At 42.5% G+C, this 18,406-nt stretch overlaps 1 protein-coding gene across 5 annotated transcripts in view; it reads right to left on the bottom strand.

Moving 5' to 3' along the window:
* The window catches only part of spata6 (spermatogenesis associated 6), an 89,594-nt gene that overhangs the window by 53,283 nt on the left and 17,905 nt on the right, over nt 1-18,406 (bottom strand). For all 5 annotated transcript variants that reach the window (XR_006312973.1, XM_043699237.1, XM_043699238.1 and 2 more), the window contains exon 6: nt 7,810-7,890. Coding sequence is in view for 4 of the 5 variants with exons in the window: in XM_043699237.1 (XP_043555172.1) it covers nt 7,810-7,890 (81 nt within the window). In the remaining variant the exon portion in view is untranslated. The remainder of the gene's footprint in view (nt 1-7,809; nt 7,891-18,406) is intronic.

Below are 18,406 nucleotides of genomic sequence, written 5' to 3'. Positions count from 1 at the left end.
ATCAGTATGTTACTGTTGGTTTCGGCTTCTCTTTTTTTTTGGAGGGGGAAACCTGATTCCTGAACTGGCTGAATTATTTAGCCAGTTTATTAACTGGCATTCCTTTTAGTGAGGACAAATATAACTAGAAGATTAGAAGATCCTCATTTGAGGGGACTGACTCTGTGCTGGCTGGTACTACAATCAGTATGTTACTGTTGGTTTCGGCTTCTCTTTTTTTTGGAGGGGGAAACCTGATTCCTGAACTGGCTGAATTATTTAGCCAGTTTATTAACTGGCATTCCTTTTAGTGAGGACTGATTGTTAAACTCCTGATGCATGTAGTGTAATTCAGTTCTCATTAGGGGACTGTTGTTTCACTGGCTGGTTACAGCCTGTGTTACTCTTTTCTCTCCTTTTTTTTTCTTTCTGAGAAAAGGACAATGTTAATTTTATGGTAGGACTTAGCCCTTGGACTCTGGTTTTTTGTTTTATGTGTCTTCACTTTTTATTGGTGTTTTGACTGAGCCCTGTGGAAGACAGACATTTTACCAGAGGAGCTGTTCCTGGTGGGGAGGCCTAGCCCTGGGACTGGGCATCTGAAGATTGAACACCTGTGTGTGTGCTGGGAGGTGAGCAGTTGCTGTATCCTGGAGTTTGGGAGAAGACCTTTCCTTCAGGAGTGGACCAAACCCCTATGAGTTAACTGCACCTGTACAATGTACTGTTCCTGAGAGTGGGTCTGGTTTTCCAAGACTTGGCCAGGAGTCTATAGAGACTGAACAACTGTGGGGTGTGCATTTGCTGCCTTCAGGTGTGGACTCTGCCCTTGGTTGTGGACTCTGCTTTTCGCAACGGACTCTGCAGTTTGTAGCGTACTCTGTCTGACAACGTACATCGTATACTGGAGTGGACTCTTCCTGGCAATGGATTCCATATCTTGAAGACTGTGTATAGATTTGGACTGAGTTAACAAAAAACCAGAATCCTTTCTGGTACAAACTGTATTGTGTTGTTTGTTGGGTCTATCACCCGCACTGTCTTGTGTCCCTGGGTCTAGCAGGCCTTGCTGGGAGGCTCATGGGTCGTCCTAAAAGCTGTCACCCCGAGAGCCGGAGGGTGGGTAGGCTGTTCTGAGCACTGTCATTCCGAGAAGGGGTGATCGGGACAGGCTGTCCTAGAGGTGGTCGAAAGGTGTCAGAGTAGCCAAGCACCAGAAGGTGAGTAAGGGCAGGCTGAGATCTGGAAGGCTTGTGGGCTACCCTGCATGCTGTCGTCCCAGGGAAGGGGATGGGCTGTCCTAGAGGTGGCTGGAAGATGTGCCAGGATAGCCCGCTGGCCGGATGGTGCATCAGAGTAGGTGAGCCCAATGGTACGTAGGGGCAGACCGAGAACCAGAAGGTGGGTGGCCGTCCTCAGCGCTGTCACCCCAGGCAGGTACTGGGGCGGGCTGCCCCAGAGGTGGTCGAAAGGGGCTGAGGGTGGTTAGTGAAGTTGGTAGGTGGGTAGGCTGTCCTGACTGCTGTCACCTGGGCAGGCTCTCCTCGAGGTGGTCGAAAAGTAGACCAAGAACTGGAAGGGACATGGGTGGGCAGAGACCCAGAAGGTGGGTAAGGGTGGGCTGCCTTAGAGTGGCTGGAAGGTGGGAGGGACAGGGGCTTGCTGGTCTGTATTGTATGCACTGTTTATGTAACTGGATTAGCTTTTTTATGTACAAATGTCATTGTCTCTGTCGTTTTTTTTATGTGGAATTGGGGTTTGTCCTCATCTCCCTGTAAACTAGTTGAATGGTAGGGTTTGGGGCCTGATTTTACTGCTCCTCTCCCTTGTAAAATTGCTGTTGTATACAGCTGTAAATGCTTACAGTTTTTTGTAAACTCTTTTGTAATTTGTTTAATAAAATATTATAACTAGATTGTCATTTGAGGTGACTGACTCTCAGTTGGCTGCCTATAGTCAGTATACTGTGCACAAATAAATAAAGGGTGACTTGGTAGGATACAGGTCTCTGTGCAGTTATTTCAATAGTGATAGGAGAAAACAGGATGCTGTGCCTGAAGAACATTTGCTTGCAACAGTCATCTTGGAGTTGGTGTAGGCATTTCTGGCATCATGCCTTTATTTGGGAAGCTTGACTTGTTTGATCCTGATTTTGAAAACTGGACCCAGTATGTGGAAAGAATGCAATATTTTTTTTCTGGGCAAATAGCAACGAGTAATCCTTCTGATTGCTTGTGAACCTGCAGCACTTTCAATTCTAAGGGTTTAAATTTCCCAGAGGCACCACACACTAAAACCTTCCAAGAGTTGGTTAAGGAATAATATGACCCAAAACTTCCTCTACTTCTGAGACACAGTTTCTCTTGGCTGTTAGGGAAACAGAGGAATCTGATTTTTGAAGAGGTTGAAACGACTGGTAAAGGCATGCCATTTTGGGTTAACCCTGAATGAGATGCTGAGAGACCATTTGATATGTGGGATTACTGATGAAGCCATGCAGAAGCACCCACTAGATAAAGCCTAACTGGATTTCAAGCCAGCATTACAACTGCCTTTGTCATTAGAAAATGCAGCAAGTCAATCAACAAGGCATCCCAATGGAAGTGGAATCCTTCACCTATCCAGGCAGCATCAGGAGGTGGAGAAATCTATGTTTTGCATATAACTGCACCCCTGAAGAAGGGTTATACCTGAAATGTTGACTTTGCCACCTCCTGATGCTGCCTGGCTTGCAGAGTTCTACTAGCATCCTGTTGTCAAATTTGGATTTCAGCATCTGCAAGTTTTATGCCTTCTTCATCTATCCGATACAGCTTCAGGAATACTGTCTCGGTGTAGGCAATTACAGAGCCTCAAGTGAGCCATATCCTGAGCAGAGGGGCCCAAGAACCCCCCACAGCATAGCCCTAAACAAAGTGGCTAAAAAGTTCTTCAGGATCTGGGTCAGCAAAGTCATTGTAGTTGCTGCTGGTAAGTAGACGTAGGACTCCTTGCTGTCTTACGAGGGCTGACTTGAGTAAGATGACTCGTAGGGAAAAGTTAGGACTGCAGATGCTGGAAATCAGAGAGGTGCAGGAAAAGCACAGCAGGTCAGGGAAGATCCAAGGAGCAGGAAAATTGAAGTTTCGGGCAAAAACTCTTCATCAGCTCCTGATCTAAGAAGACTCGTAGGCTAGTACCCAGGAGAGTGCACATCCTGGATAGTCACCTGACTCGTGGGTTGGAATAATTAAATTGCTGAGCATCGTCCAAATCGGAACTGATTAAAATGAATGTTTGGTTAAATGGTCACCCAGTTTCCATGGAGGTCAATACGAGCAAGCTGTATTTGTGATTGTAGAATCTATCTTTGCTTGGGTCTCCAACCCCTAAGTTTGTGCAAGACTTAAGCCATACTGAGAACATACAGTGGTAAACTGTTGTAGATTAACTGTTTGACTTTGGTTTCTAGTCTCCTATGAGAAGCAGTTGGTGCAGTTACAACAGATGGTAGTAAAATGCTTGCACCCAAGCTTATTTGGGCAGAATTGGTTGAGAAAGATTCACTTAAATCAACTCAACATTTTTTGATCAGAAAATGGCTGCCTCAGTGAAGTCTCAGTGAAATACTCAGGATTACTTCAGGAAGGGCTAGGGACTATCAAAGGGGCCAAAGCCACTTTAAGTGTAGACCAGGAAGCAATTCTGAGATTTTGCAAGGCCTGCCCAGTACCATTTGCCTTATGGGTAAGGCTGGAGAATGAAGGAATCATCAAACCAGTGCAGTTTGCAGAATGGGCAACACCAGTCACACTGGTCATGAAGCCTGACGGCTCAGTTCACCTTTGTGGGGATTTTAAAGAAACAGTAAACCTCTTCTCGCAGCTGGATAAATACCTGATCCCTTGCATAGGGGACTTTGTATCTAAGTTTACAAAGCAGGACATGAGCCACGCTTACCTGAAATTAAGGCTGAATGAGCAGTCCTAGAAGCATGCTACAATTAGTACCCATTAGGGTTTACATTAATATACAGGATTGTCATTTGGGGTATCATCAACCTGTGTCCTTTTCCAGAGGACCATGGAGAAGATTTTACAAGGGCTAGCCCAAGTTGCCATTAATCTGGATGACATACTAATAACAGGGAAGGCCAATAAAGAGCATGTGGGGAACTTGGACATAGAGCTTAAACCTTTCTCCCAGGCAGGCATACCCCTTCAAAGGGAAAAATGTGTGTTCCCCCAGGCACCTCGTGACCTACTTGGGTTAGGAGCTGACAAAACTGGGTTATACCCGTTGGAAGACAGAGTGAAGGCAATTAAAGGACCCCCTGCTTCCACCACAGCATAGGTCTTCCCTTGGGTTAGTGAATTATTACAGAAAATTCATTTGTAACCTGGCCTCCATCTTGTTACCCTTACACCTGAAATTGAAAAAGGGTTAGCCTTGGAAATGGTCACACAGCCACGAAGTAGCCTTTAGGGAAGTGAAAGAGCAGCTATTGTTATCTAAGGTGTTGGCCCACTATGATCGGAAGCAAGAGGTAGTGTTGACATGCAAAGCCTCCCCATATGGTACCTGGGTAGTATTGGACCACTAGTAGCCCAATAGTGTGTGCCCAATAGTGTGTGCTTCCTAGACTTTGACTGATGCTGAATGTAAATATGCCCAGATCGAGAAGGAAGGTTTGGTGGCCATCTTTGATGTGAGAAAGTCCCATCAGTGCCTTTACAGTCAGAAATTTATCATAGTAAGAGGCACAAACACCTGCTGGGCTACTGAAGGAAGCAATGTGACCCATAGCTTCTGATGGAATTCAGCGTTGGCCCCTTATTCTCAGCATGCACAGTTAGAACACTGAACAGGAAGCCAAGTGGCTAATATGGATGCCTTGAACCACCTTCCACTGGCAGATACTCCACTGGTGGTGCCCTCCCTGGAACAGTCTGTTCTGGTTTTAAACTTCCTGGAAACCCTGTTGACAATATTCGCCTGAGGATGCAAAACTATCCTGTCCTAATGATACTAAAACAGCGGGTGGTAATGGAGAAAAGAGTTGGGCCATTGCAACCAGGATTGAAACCTTTCTGGACCCAGCGAGACCAGATCAACCTACAGGACAGCATATTACTATGGGGAGCAAGGGTGATTGTCCGGAATAAAGGTCACTGCCAGATACTGGCTAAACTCCACCGGGGTCATCCAGGGGTTTCCAAGATGAAGATGCCAGCAAGAAGCTATGTCTGGTGGCCGGGGTTGGATACCGACACAACTGCCTTGGTGGGGTACTGCCCAGAGTGCCAACAGGGACAAAATTTCCAACAGTGGTGGCCCCACATTCAAGAGAATGGCCAGGGAAACCCTGGATTCAGTTGAATGTCGAATATGCCAATCTTTTCATGATCTCAACCTTCCTGGTCATTGTGAAGGGGGGAGGGTGAAATGGCAGCAGGAACGCCAATGCCGGCCACATGCCTCCACTCAGCAAGAGAGACCATTTAATTCAGGGGATGAGGTTTAGTGCCAGAACCATGGAAATAACTCTGAATGGGTATCAGGCAAGGTTGTTGCGAGGTCCTGTCATGTACAAAGATTGGGTAGGTGATACAATCCCCTGAACAAACATGTGGACCAACTGAAAGCTATTACCCTGCAAACGGGCAGGAGCAGGGCATACCTGGCCCCTCAGAACAGCCAGAAGGCTTGTCAGAAACCATAGGTTCTCCCCCTGCTAGTGTTCAGGAATCCTCAGAGTCCGAGATGGATGCAGCCTCAATACTGTTACCACCGCAAGAAGAGAAAGAAACTCCAGCCAGATGTTCCAGATGCAAGAGATGCGTTATGGTCCGATACATGCTGCCTGTGACAGATTCTGTGTCAGATAAACCGGACCTGGGATGAAAATGTCACAAAAACAGCTACAAGAGAAAGAACAAGCCTATATTCTGGACTTAGTGGAGGAGGGATGTAGTGATTGGAACCAGTTGGAACTTGTTGACTACGAGATCCTTGATTGAGGTTCTTAACCTGGGCCAATCAAGAAAGCCCTGGCTGGTCAATATAACCAGGAGATTAGAATCTTCTCAGTTGAGGACTGACTCAGAGTTGTTGGTTACAGCCAGTGTACTTTTCCTGTAAACAAAGGATGACTTGGTGATAGGATACTGGCCTCTGTACTTAGTTCATCCACCTAACACAGAACATTGCTAATGCACAGATTTATTCCCTATCCAACCCATTCCCATTTGCTGATCAGTGCATACCCTTGCTGCATAGAGCAGGCTTGATCCCAGCTGCTAAAATCCTTCATGTAGAAAGAAACATATACTTAATTGAGATGTCAACTTCTGCACAGCTCATAAAACCAATAGGGCCAGATTTTGGAGTTAGCAGGGAATAACCATTAACTATTCATATAATTAACTTGCACCTAAATTTTGAGAAGTTTTGGACTAGAAGTTCTTGTCAGTCTACTATCCAAGAAGTACAAACCAGAAAGTATCTGGGAGATGTGTGAACAGGGAAAACAACCCAACCAATTAGTTGAAGAATTGTGAAAGAGCAGTGTAGTATCTAACTTGGAAGATTGAAATACATCTCAAATCAAGTACAGAAAGCAAAATAAAGAGTAGGAAAGAAACACTGGATTTTCAAAGAATGACAAAAGAAATAGAAAGAAAAACACTGCTGATAATTCCTGCTTTCTATTTGCATGTTTGGATTTCTTTAGGTTGGTGATGTCATTTCCTGTGGTGAAGTCACTTCCTGTTCCTGGCCACTCTCCACTATATCAAAGACATCTCTGAAATGACTGCCAGATTACTTAGACCGCTTGGCATCACGATAGCCCACAAACCCACCAACACACTAAAACAGCAGCTAATGAACTTGAAAGACTCTTTACAGACAACAAGTAAAACTAATGTCATTTACAAAATACCATGCAAGGACTGTAACAAACACTGCATTGGACAAACAGGCAGAAAACTAGCCACCAGGATACATGAACACCAACTAGCCACAAAACGACATGACCCTCTCTCACTAGTATCCTTACACACAGATAAGGAAGAACACCACTTTGACTGCGACAAGATATCCATCCTAGGACAAGCCAAACAAAGACACACATGAGAATTCCTAGAAGCATGGCATTCCAACCGGAACTCTATCAACAAACACATCGAGTTAGACCCAATCTATCAACCCCTGAGAAAAAGAACAGGAAGTGACTCCACCACAGGAAATGACATCACCAACCCAAACATACAAATAGAGAGCAGGAATTATCAGCAATACTTCACCTGAGGCCCACTGAAGATGTTACCTAGTAGGGTGATGAAACATCTGGAAATGAACCTTCCAGCTCAGCAAACAAACCTACATCCAGAACCTCAACCTGAACTACAAATCTTCTCAAAACTCGCTAAGAAAGAAAAGGTTTAAATAAAAATATTTCAAATCTCCAACAATGAATAACATATGTGTGGTCAGTGCAAACTGTTTATGAATTTCCATGTAAATTTTTCTGTGTTGTTAATCACGCCCCTATTTTTCTGCAAAATTGTGTCCTATTACAAAATCATTCTATCCTGCTATTTATAGTAAAACCACGTGTAATTTTACATAAAATACAGATTCTAGCATCACACTTTGTTACAGGTGAGATTAGATGTATATTTTTTGAAACTGAAATAAAATCTTTTCAAAATTACTCCATTCTGAACACAGATGGTACAAAATCTCAGACAATATTTTATAAAACAAATCAAACTAGTAACACACATGGTGATATTGAATCAAAGAAGCAGCTTAATTTTATCTGCAATAAAATTAGTGGATGCTCACCTCACTTTCTATTTGTCGAAGGTCATATGGACATTCCTTTATTATTGAAGTTGTTGAGAACTCCAGTCTGGGAGCTATACCCTGAAACAGAAAAAAACACAGATGATATCAGAGACAAGAACCTCTCTTTCTGAAAGTGGCTCATGCAGGAGAACAAAACCATTGGATTGTCAGAGTGTCTGTCATTACTCTCATTGCAATTATCTCCTTTATTCAAATTTCTCCAACACAGAAAATCATAAGGTTAAAGTTTGAATTGCCGCTCCAAGACTTGAATATTAGATTCACACTTGAGTGCAGTGCTGAGGCAATGTGACATTGTCAGGTGTGTTATCTTTAAAATGAAATATCAAATCAAGGTGCCAATACCTAATTAATCACTCATTTCAAGATGGCGGAGACAGCAACGTTGGATGTATTCGGGTTCTTGAGCTCATCCACTCCCTCTCACATGACCAACCACCTCCTTCATTTTTTATATTTTATTTTCCTCATTTAATTTTTGAATAAAATTCATTTTTTCTTTTTGTGGCTGTGGTGGTGGAGAGAGGTTCCAGGGAGCTCTTCAGTGGCAGATCCAGTCCATTCCTCATGGCCATGGTGGTCGCGGCTTGAGCAACTGTTCCAGCATCGATGGATTGCAGTTGGTTCTTTCCCTTTTGCGTTTTGGCAGGATCTGCAACAATGGCAGAGTGAATGATTCCTTGATCCTCGGGATTTAATTTAGACAATCCATCAGTCCTTGGAAGTTGAGAGTGTGCCCTCTCCTTGGGAATTGGGATAGTCTCCGGGCTAAGGCAGCAGGTGGAGTATCAGAGGCAAAATAGTGGCTTTTGCTAGAGGTAACATTCTGGGTCTGATCCGGGGCTGCTTCAGCTTTTTTCTTGGTGTTTGTGGCATCAGGAAGCTTTGGTAGCTATTGAGTAAGGTGGCATCCTATAGCCAATTATGAAATCAAGAAGTGTGGTTGAAACAAAAAAATGAAGTTTGTCTTAACTTCATATGCATTATTTCTTTTTTAAAATAATTTATGTAATTAAAATGGTGCCAGATTAATTATGGTGACATACATACTTTACAGTATTTTTCATAAATACATGTAACAGTAAATTACTATTGTATATATATATATAAAAGATGCTCTCTATAAAAGTTGGTAAACTTCTGCAGAATGCAGAATTACTAATGCAACATTCTAACATTTTTAAATGTAAAAAGAAGCAGTTTCCTCTGAAACTACAGCGAGATTCCCCCTTTTTTTAAAGTAATACATTGAAATGTACATTTTTATTGTAAATAAAAAGAGGAATCTCATAGATGTAACCTCATGTGACAACTTTTTATGAGGGGTATCTCATCCATGTTCCGCACCTCTGTCCTCAAACCCCCCCCGCACCCCTCCAACCACAACAAGGACAGAACCCTGCTGGTCCTCACCTTCCACCCCACCAACCTCCAGATAAACTGCATCATCTGCCAACATTTCCGCCACCTACAAATGGGCCCCACCACCAGGGATATATTTTCCTCCCCACTCCCGGTCAGGTCCACGCCCCCCAATAATCTCCCCTCCCCTCCTGGCACCTTCCCCTGCCACTGCAGGAATTGCAAAACCTGCGCCCACACCTCCCCCCCCACCTCAATCCAAGGCCCCAAAACTGCCTTCGACATCCATCCAAGTTTCACCTGCAGTTCCATAAATGTCACTTTCGTATCCGTTGCTCCCGATGCGGTCTCCTTTACATTGGGAAGACTGGACGCCTTTTCACACAGCGCTTTAAGGAACATCTCTGGGACACCCGCACCAATCAAACCCGCCACCCTGTGGCTGAACATTTCAACTCCCCATCCCACTCCACCGAGGACATGCAGGTACTGGGCCTCCTCCCTCACCACCCGACACCTGGAGGAAGAACTTCTGCCTTGGAAAACTTCAACTCCTGGGCATCAATGTAGACTTCACCAGTTTCCTCACTTCCCCTCCCCTGACCTTATCCCAGTTCCAATCTTTCAGCTCAGCATCATCCTCATGACCTGTTCTACCTTCCAATCTACCTTCCCATCTATCCGCTCCACTCTCCTCTCCGCCCTATCACCTTTATCCACACCTCCATCCACCTTTGCCAGTGTTAGGTGCAGGGGTAAATGTTGGGGAATGGTCTGGGTGGGTTGCTCTTTGGAGGGTCGGTGTGCACTTGTTGGGCCGAAGGGCCTGTTTCCACGCTGTAAGTAGGGAATCTAATCTAATCTAATCTAATCTAATCTATTGCACTCTCAGCCACCTTCTCCCCAGCCCCAGCCCCACCCCCCCTCCCATTTATCTCTCCACCCTGGAGGCTCCAAGCCTCATTCCTGATGAAGGGCTCCTGCCCGAAAAGTCAATTTTCCTGCTCCTCGGATGCTGCCTGACCTGCTGTGCTTTTCCTGCACCACTCTAATCTTGTCTCTGATCTCCAGTTCTCACTTTCGCCTACATAAGATACTGGCACAATGGTCACCAATTGATTAGATAGATATTAGTTGTCAAATTAAAAATATATTTCCTTTCTACTCTAAGCAATTACTGAAGAGAAACAGAGGAGGCAGCACTAATATGGACTGAGGTGGATGAAATATGCACATTTATATTCTTTTGCTGATGGTAAAATATCATTTATTGAAAATTTCTGTTACAAGTCCAATTGTATACATAGTTACTGCCATGTTTCTGTTGTAGAGAGTCATATTTCAATCTCATTTCAAAGAATCACAGAATGGTTACTGTACAGTAGGAAGTCATTCTAACTCAACGTGTTTGTACCAGCTCTCTGCAAGAGTAATTCAGCTAGTCCCTGTTTCTTGCCCTTCTTGGCAGATAATTATTAATTCCCTTTTATCCTGACAATTTTGGTTCCAGTTGATCTGACCCTGCTCTCTTCTTGCCCCATTGAAGTCAAATATCTACCAATTGATTATTCTTACTCTGGATTGACCAATGTTATTTTCTATCATCATCCTAAACTTCACGGTGCAATAACCATTGACCCCTAAATGCTCCCCCACTTTCACTTGATTTACTCAGCTAGCCTCAATCCCAAGAACCAGGCCTGTCAGTGTGAAAGGGAAAATAGACATTAGAGGTTCTGAAGGGTCTCTGAACGCAAAACGTTATTTCTGATTTCTTTCCATTTAGGCTGCCAGACCTGCTGAGACTTCCCAGTAATTTCTGTTTTTGTTTCAGAATTCCAGCATCTGCAGTTCTTTTGTTTTTTAGGCAATAGGAGGGACTACTGTGGGGAGAGGGGTTGGGATCTGTATAGCTTTCTTATAACAAGTACATGTTAGCAGAATGGGATGTGGACATGTAATAGTGAGATTGGATAATATACTCATGAGTATTAGCTTGAATATGATTGGATAATATAGACAAGTGTACTCACTTGGAATCTGAACAATGTGAACATGACTGGATAAACAAAGAAACCTGAGTATCATCTGGTTAAAATGAAATAAAGAGTTAATACTCACCTTTCAGTGGTGCTGTGATTCAGATCTGTCCATGAAAGCAGACAATCATTTTGCAAGTACTTATTTACACTCACTCACTAGTCATCTTGCTGGAACAGAGGCTCAATAGGACTGATCTGAACCTTGGGTCTGGGACTCAAGTTCCTTTATGAGTTCTTTTTGCATGAACAGAGTGAAAGACATAATTTTAACAGGTATATACAACCTGGGTGGGACCCAGGTCTGTCACTAACAGGAGCCAGTTGGAATGTGCTGGTGAATCCCAGGTGAGACCCAGATATTCAAACTACATATCGGACTGAGATCAGGCTATATGTGGCATCTGGGATGCAAGACATCCCGAAGATGGCCAAGTTAAGGACTCGGAAGTTAAAGAATTCCCAAGGTTGGTAGACAACCTCAGGCAGCATGTGTGCACCTGCACAAGCAAAATCAAAGACCCAAGGTCAATCAGCAGACCTCAGGTACGTAAATACTAATGAAACAGATTATCAAAATAAAAGTATATATCAAAAAAATAATAGAAGTAGGAAACATTTCACTTACTCACTAAATAAATAAACATTGCAAATCAAGGACATAAGTGTCACAGATCAGAAAGGTCCTTTAAATTAAATAAAATCAGAAAAGTCTGGAGAAACTCAGCAACTGTGGAGAGAAAGCAAACTGAAAAAGAGTCATCAGACCTGAAACTTTAACTCTGCTTTCTCTCCACAGTTGCTGAGTTTCTCCAGCAATATCTGTTTTTGTTTCAGATTTCCAGCACATGCAGTTCTTTACTTTAGTGGTTTCCTTAGACTGAGTTTGATTTATGATTTTTTAAAATATGGTCTTGAAAGGAATGGCAGAACTCTGGGGAGGAGAGGATCTATGTCACTTTATGTTGCGCAAAAACATGGGAAGTTTATAGATAACAATGAAAAAAAAGTAAACAGCAAAGAATAGTGAAACAGGAAATTACTGAGACTAACAGACTGCGTTGACAACTAATGGTGAGGGAACCAAGAGGGAACAACATACTGGCCCTATCCTCACTAATCTGTCAACTGCAGACACATCTATTCATGACAGTATTGGTAAGGGTGATCACTGCAGTCCTTGTGGAGATAAAGTTCCATCTTCACACTGAGAATACCTTCTATCATGTTGTGTGACACTATCGCCATACTAAATGGGACAGACTTCGAATAGACCTAGTAACTCAAGACTAGGCATTCATGAGGTGCTGTGGGCCATCAGCTGCCCCAGAATTGTATTCCAGTACATTCTGCACCATGGCCTAGCATATCCCCCACTCAACCATTACCACCAAGACAGTAGATCAACCCTGGATCAATGGAGAACGTAAAAGGGAATGCCAAGAGCAGCATCAGGTCTCCCTACAAGTAAGGTGTCAAGCTGGTAAACCTACCAAATAGGACTACTTGTATGCCAAGGAGCATAAGCAGCAAGTGACAGATAGAACTAAATGATTGCACAACCAAGGAATCAGATCTAAGCTCTACAGTCCTGGCACATGCGGTCATGAACAACTCACTGGAGGAAAAAGCTTCACAAATATCCCCATCCTCAATAATGGAACAGCTCAACAATCAGTGGAAACGATAAAGCATTTGCAACAGTCTTCAGCCAGAATTAACGAATGGGTGATCCATTTCGGCCCCTTCCAGTAGTCCCCAGCATCATAGATACCAGTCTTCAGGCAATTTGATTCACTCCACATGATGTCACGGAACATTTGGAGATATTGGATAGTGCAAAGGCTATGGACCCTGACAAAATTCTGTCAATAGAACTGAAGAATTGTGATGCTAGCCAAGCTCTTCCAGTACAGTTACAACATTGGCAACTACCTGACAATTGCCCAGATCCGTCCTGGAGACAAAAAGCAGGACAAATCTACCCCCTCACCAGTATACTCTTGATCATCAGTAAAATAATGGAAGGTGCCATCAACAGTGCTATCAAGCAGCATCTGCTCAGTAATGCCCAGTTTGGGTTCCACCAGGGCCACTCAGCTCCTAACCTCATTATAGCCTTGGTTCAAACATGGACAGAAGATCTGAATTCCAGAGGTGAGGTGGCAGTAATAGCCCTTGACATCATGGCTGCGTTCTACTGAGTGTGGCATCAAGGACCCCTAGTAACACTGGAAGCAATGAGTGTTGGGAAAAATTCTCTGCTGGTTGCAGTCATTCCACACTTGAGAAGATGATTGTGGTTGTTGGAGGTCAGTTCTCTCAGCTCCAGGATATCTCTGCAGGAGTTCTTCAGAGCAGTGTCCTTGGACCAACCATCTTCAACTGCTTCATCAATGACCTTCCCTCCATTATAAGGTCAGAAGTGGAGAAGTTCGCTGACTATTGCACAATGTTCAGCACAATTCATGACTCCTCAGATATGAAAGCACCCCATGTTTTAATGCAATTAGCTTTGGACAATATCCAGGCTTGGGCTGACAAGTAACATTCGCGTCACACAAATGCAGACAATGACCATCTCTTATAAGAGACAATCAAACAACTGTCCCTTGACAATCAATAGTGTTACCATCACTGAATCCCCACTATCAATATTATTGGGGTTACCATTGGACTCACCTCATAAGCACAGTGTCTTTGAGCCCTCTGAAACATTCTCTTTCCCTTGCAATGATCTCTGTAACCAAAAGCACTACCCCATCTCGTTTTGTTTATTTCCTAGCTTTCCTGAAATCCTTGTAACCAGGAATATTTAAAACCTAGATCTGCCCTTCCTTAAGACAGATCTCCATTTTGCCACAACTTTATAATCCCAGAAGGCAGTCATAACGGGCAGACAATTTCAGTAGAAAAAAAAGAGTTCCATTTGGTCAACTTGGAAGTCATCTGTTATCATCAGTATGACATCTTTGAGGTCTGTGTCAGGTACCCATGGCATGAAAACTGCCAAGAAACTGATAACTATTGGATCCCTGCTTAATTTCAAAGGCCAGATGCCTTACAAGAATGGCTCCAGGGAGTCTACGGCTACCTTCTGCAACCATGGATGATAGCTCCATTACACTTCCAACTGAGACAAAAGCAGAGATGCAATACAGCCCATTCTTCTACAATGGCTATCATGGAGAGGATGAAAGGCCACCTAAAAATTACATTCCAATGTTTAAATAGGTGTAGGGGTCCTTGCAGTACCCTCCAGATAGTGTGCCATATAATCTTTACACAACAGAACAGGCAAAGAGGAATGCTGAATGTGAGGAATGCTGAAGATTGCGGAAAGTGGCAAAAGTTTTCTCGGGAGCAAGATGAGGACGTTAAACAGTATGAACGTCACCGAAAGTGTGATGTAGCGGTGCAGTGTCAGATGTAACAAACCAGACAGCATTTAATTGACATTTACTTCCAATGGATGTGAATTGGGTGAAGTTTTCATTGATTGAGTGTAAATATGTTGTTAGTGGGAAGGCAAGCAACCCCTGTTTAGACTCAGAAGCAAATGCAGGTTTTATTGCTTGTTGCTTTCTTCACTTTTCCCGTTGTTTTATAAAAGTTAAGATTAACAATTGTTTGAAGATTTTAGAATCTGTGATGTTCCCATATTCAACAATGACTAGATGTCACTACACTGGGTGTTAGGGAAAGATTAGCATTCCTTCAGAAAGGGTTCTAACATGGGGTGGCATTAAAGATAGTGTCAATAGTTTCACTCTGCAGTTACAATGTAGTAGCTGCAGTTATTATGTTAGTTAATTAGACAGTGATGATGTAAACTGGCAACATATTTATGAATGGAATCCTTTGTGTCCAATGAAATATCACCCATGCCACCTGTACCTCCTCAGCTTTTCTTTCTTGTTATCCTCCCATTCTGGCTGTAAAGGACTAATCCTGGCTGGCGGCCCAGTGCTCAGGTGGGCTCTAAATATACCATGGGAGGTACAAACCTAAAAGGACCGTGGAGCAGTGACTACTTCCATCACTAGAGAGTGCATGATAGCATGACTGTTGTGCCATGGAGGTATAGTGCATACATAATAAATGAGCAGTGGAGAATTGCACAAGCTATCTCACTAGAGCTCATGGAAAGAAACTCTTCTTGAAACTCCTTGAAATTGGCATTTGGTAACATGCAGTCTAACATCTTTATATCAACTTATAGTAAATTAGTCATTAGTGCACTATAAACATTAACATTTAACTAAATTTAGATCAAACAGCAATAAGAAGCTGCAATGCCAACTCTGTCATGTCTCAAACGAATGCCTCACTATAGTTAACATGTTTTGTACAGGATTGTGTCAATCATATGACTATGAATGGCTCATATCGATTCTTTCAATGTCTATCAAAAGTAAAACAACATAGCACCCAGTATTTCACAATATCAGCTTCCAATCTACCAGCTAACCTTAGGTCACAGACATCAAAGCATTGCTGCTGAACTGTGACAGTGCTGGTACAATCACGATCATCTCAATGGCACAATCTTCAAAAATGATAATTTTCTTACACTTAAAGCTGCAGCCTGTACTTAACCTAGACTCACTTCAACAACATATTTCAATGCACACAGAACAATCTGTCAAAATAAGTGTCATTAATTTGGTGTTAAGATGTGATTATTAAAAACCTTTTGTTAGAAAAGCAATGCAGGCAAAATATGGTTTGCAATGCAAGGTATACAAAATAGACAAAACATTTGCAATATGTACCCAAAACAGCCATGTTGCTCACTCCAAGATTGGGTGCAATTAGCAACCAAATACGCTGATGTAGCTTCTCAAAGATGTACTGCAGAAATTCACCAAGGCTCCTTAGATGGCACTTTCCTAACCCTCAATCACTTCCCTCCAGAAAGTTATGGGTAGCAAATACATGGGAGTGCCATCATCTGCAAGTTCCCCTCCATATATTGCTGTTCCTTCAGTGTCCTTGGGTTAGTATACTGGAACTCTTGTGCGAATGCATTGTGGGTTTATCTATAGCATGTGGATTACAGCAGTCAAGTAGGCAGCTCACCACTACCTTCTAAAGGGCAAATAAGGATGGGCAATAAATATAGGCCCAGCTAGCAACAAATCCCTTGAATGGATTTTTTACAAAATCATCTGGTTCGAATGCTAAGTTCATATAAACTTTGATCAGGAGTGCTGAGGAGGGGTTCGTTCATGAAATGGTTTGAAAACAGACCCACATTATAGTCTGCAGCCAGGATATTTTCTATTTTGTCTGGCTCTGCAATAAGTTAAGGAAAAAATAAAGAAATTCATCAGTTCTTCAACAATCTCCTGTGAACTCTTTCAACCAAAGGAGACCTAGAGCATCAGACAATGCACACATGTTATGCTCATTTCTGCCACATTTGGTAGTCAGGTGCTAAATCAGGCCCTAGCTTAACATCATGAAAAGTCTTGATAGGTGTTTTAAGAAGAAAAATATTTGAAAGACTCAAACTGCCAATTATCACTTTGCTACCAATTTGTCACACCTCCAGAAGATTGAGGCCGAGAAACGGACTCTCCTTACCACCCACGTGTAAATCTTTCACATACAAAATGCAAAATAAACAGGGGCAATGAATAAGAGGGAAGAGTGGGGAAATCTGGAAAATATGCCAATGCATCGACTAATCTGTGAAAATAATTGTTAGTAACTTGATGTTCAGAACAGATTGTTAAAAACTCTGGCTTACAGTGGAATATAGATTTCTGATGGCGAACTTTTTTAACAACGTCAAATGGCAACATGTCTGGAACATGTGCTCAAAGTTGTGAGATTCAGTCCAAAGCAATAACAAACATCAAGCCAAATAACTGAACAGTGTGTATTTAAAAGGTAGCACAACACAGATCTTCTGCTTTATTGAAAGCAGAGCATGTAGAAAACATTTATTTTCTCTGAATGTCTCAAGTTGTATTTTAGGGCTAAATGTTTAATGATCATGGATGGAGCAATTTGATTAAATGTCAGTTAGCACACATTCAGTTTGTAATAAGCACATAAACCCTGCCTGCCATATTAGACGGTTATGAAGTGAAGGGGCTACATGATGTTGGCTATTTACTTTTGTTTTGTAAAATAAACAGTAAAACCAAATATGCCATTTAAAAAAAAAACTCATTCAGGGATGTCAGAGTTGCTGCAAGGTCAACATTTGTTCTCACTCCCACTGGCCTTGAGAAGATGGGGTTGACCATATAGTGTTGGTGCATCCATGGTGACAGTGAAGAGATAGTGGCGCATTTAAGAGACAGGATGGTGAATGATTTGGAAGGGAATGTCTGGACAGTTGAGTTTTGATGTATGCACTGTTCTTGTTCTATGTGAGAAGGTCACTGAGAAGGAGATCTTGCGGTACGGTGGCAATGTCCTTAACTCTGTGCCACAAGCTCCAGGTTTTCTCTTGGATGATGTCAAACATCTTGAATGCTACTAGAGCTGGACTCATTGCACTTCTGATTTTTGTTTTGTAATGGTGGACAGACAGTACAGGAGGTGAGTTACTAATCACAGAATTCCCAAACTCTGATTTATTTATATGGCTAATCCAGGTGAGTTATTATTGATGGTATTCTCCAGGATATTAATGGTGGGGGATTCAACAATAGTAACATCATTGATGATCAAAGTTAAGCTGGCTCTTGTGTGGTGCAAATATTATTTGCCACATATGCCTGCAAACCTGAATGTTGCCCAGGTCTGGGAACCAAGGAACAAGTGACACTGTGGTACCAAAAATGTGATTGTACTGCAGCTGTTTGTCAGGCATGAAACATACACATAAGTTTCTAATATGGTAAGCAGGATAGAAACATAGAAATAGGAGGCGAGTAGGCCATCCAGCCCTTTGAGCCCTCTCTGTGGTTTTATTATGATCATCCAAATCAATATTCTGTTCCCACTTCCCCATTTCCTTTGATCCTTTTAGCCCTGCTATGTGTATTTTCAAGAAGGATTTGAAACTTTTTACAAGCTCGAAGTTTGCCACTTGATTTATTTGATCAAGGTGTTCCGCAAGCATCAATGGCACACACGAGAACTATTTAAAGTCGTGATTACAATATGCAAATTAATATTTTACGTTATAAAACTTTTTATGATATTACACC

The sequence above is a fragment of the Chiloscyllium plagiosum genome, chromosome 11 (assembly GCF_004010195.1).
Source record: "Chiloscyllium plagiosum isolate BGI_BamShark_2017 chromosome 11, ASM401019v2, whole genome shotgun sequence".
Lineage (NCBI taxonomy): Eukaryota > Metazoa > Chordata > Chondrichthyes > Orectolobiformes > Hemiscylliidae > Chiloscyllium > Chiloscyllium plagiosum.
This window is presented reverse-complemented; position numbering and strand designations above follow the sequence as displayed.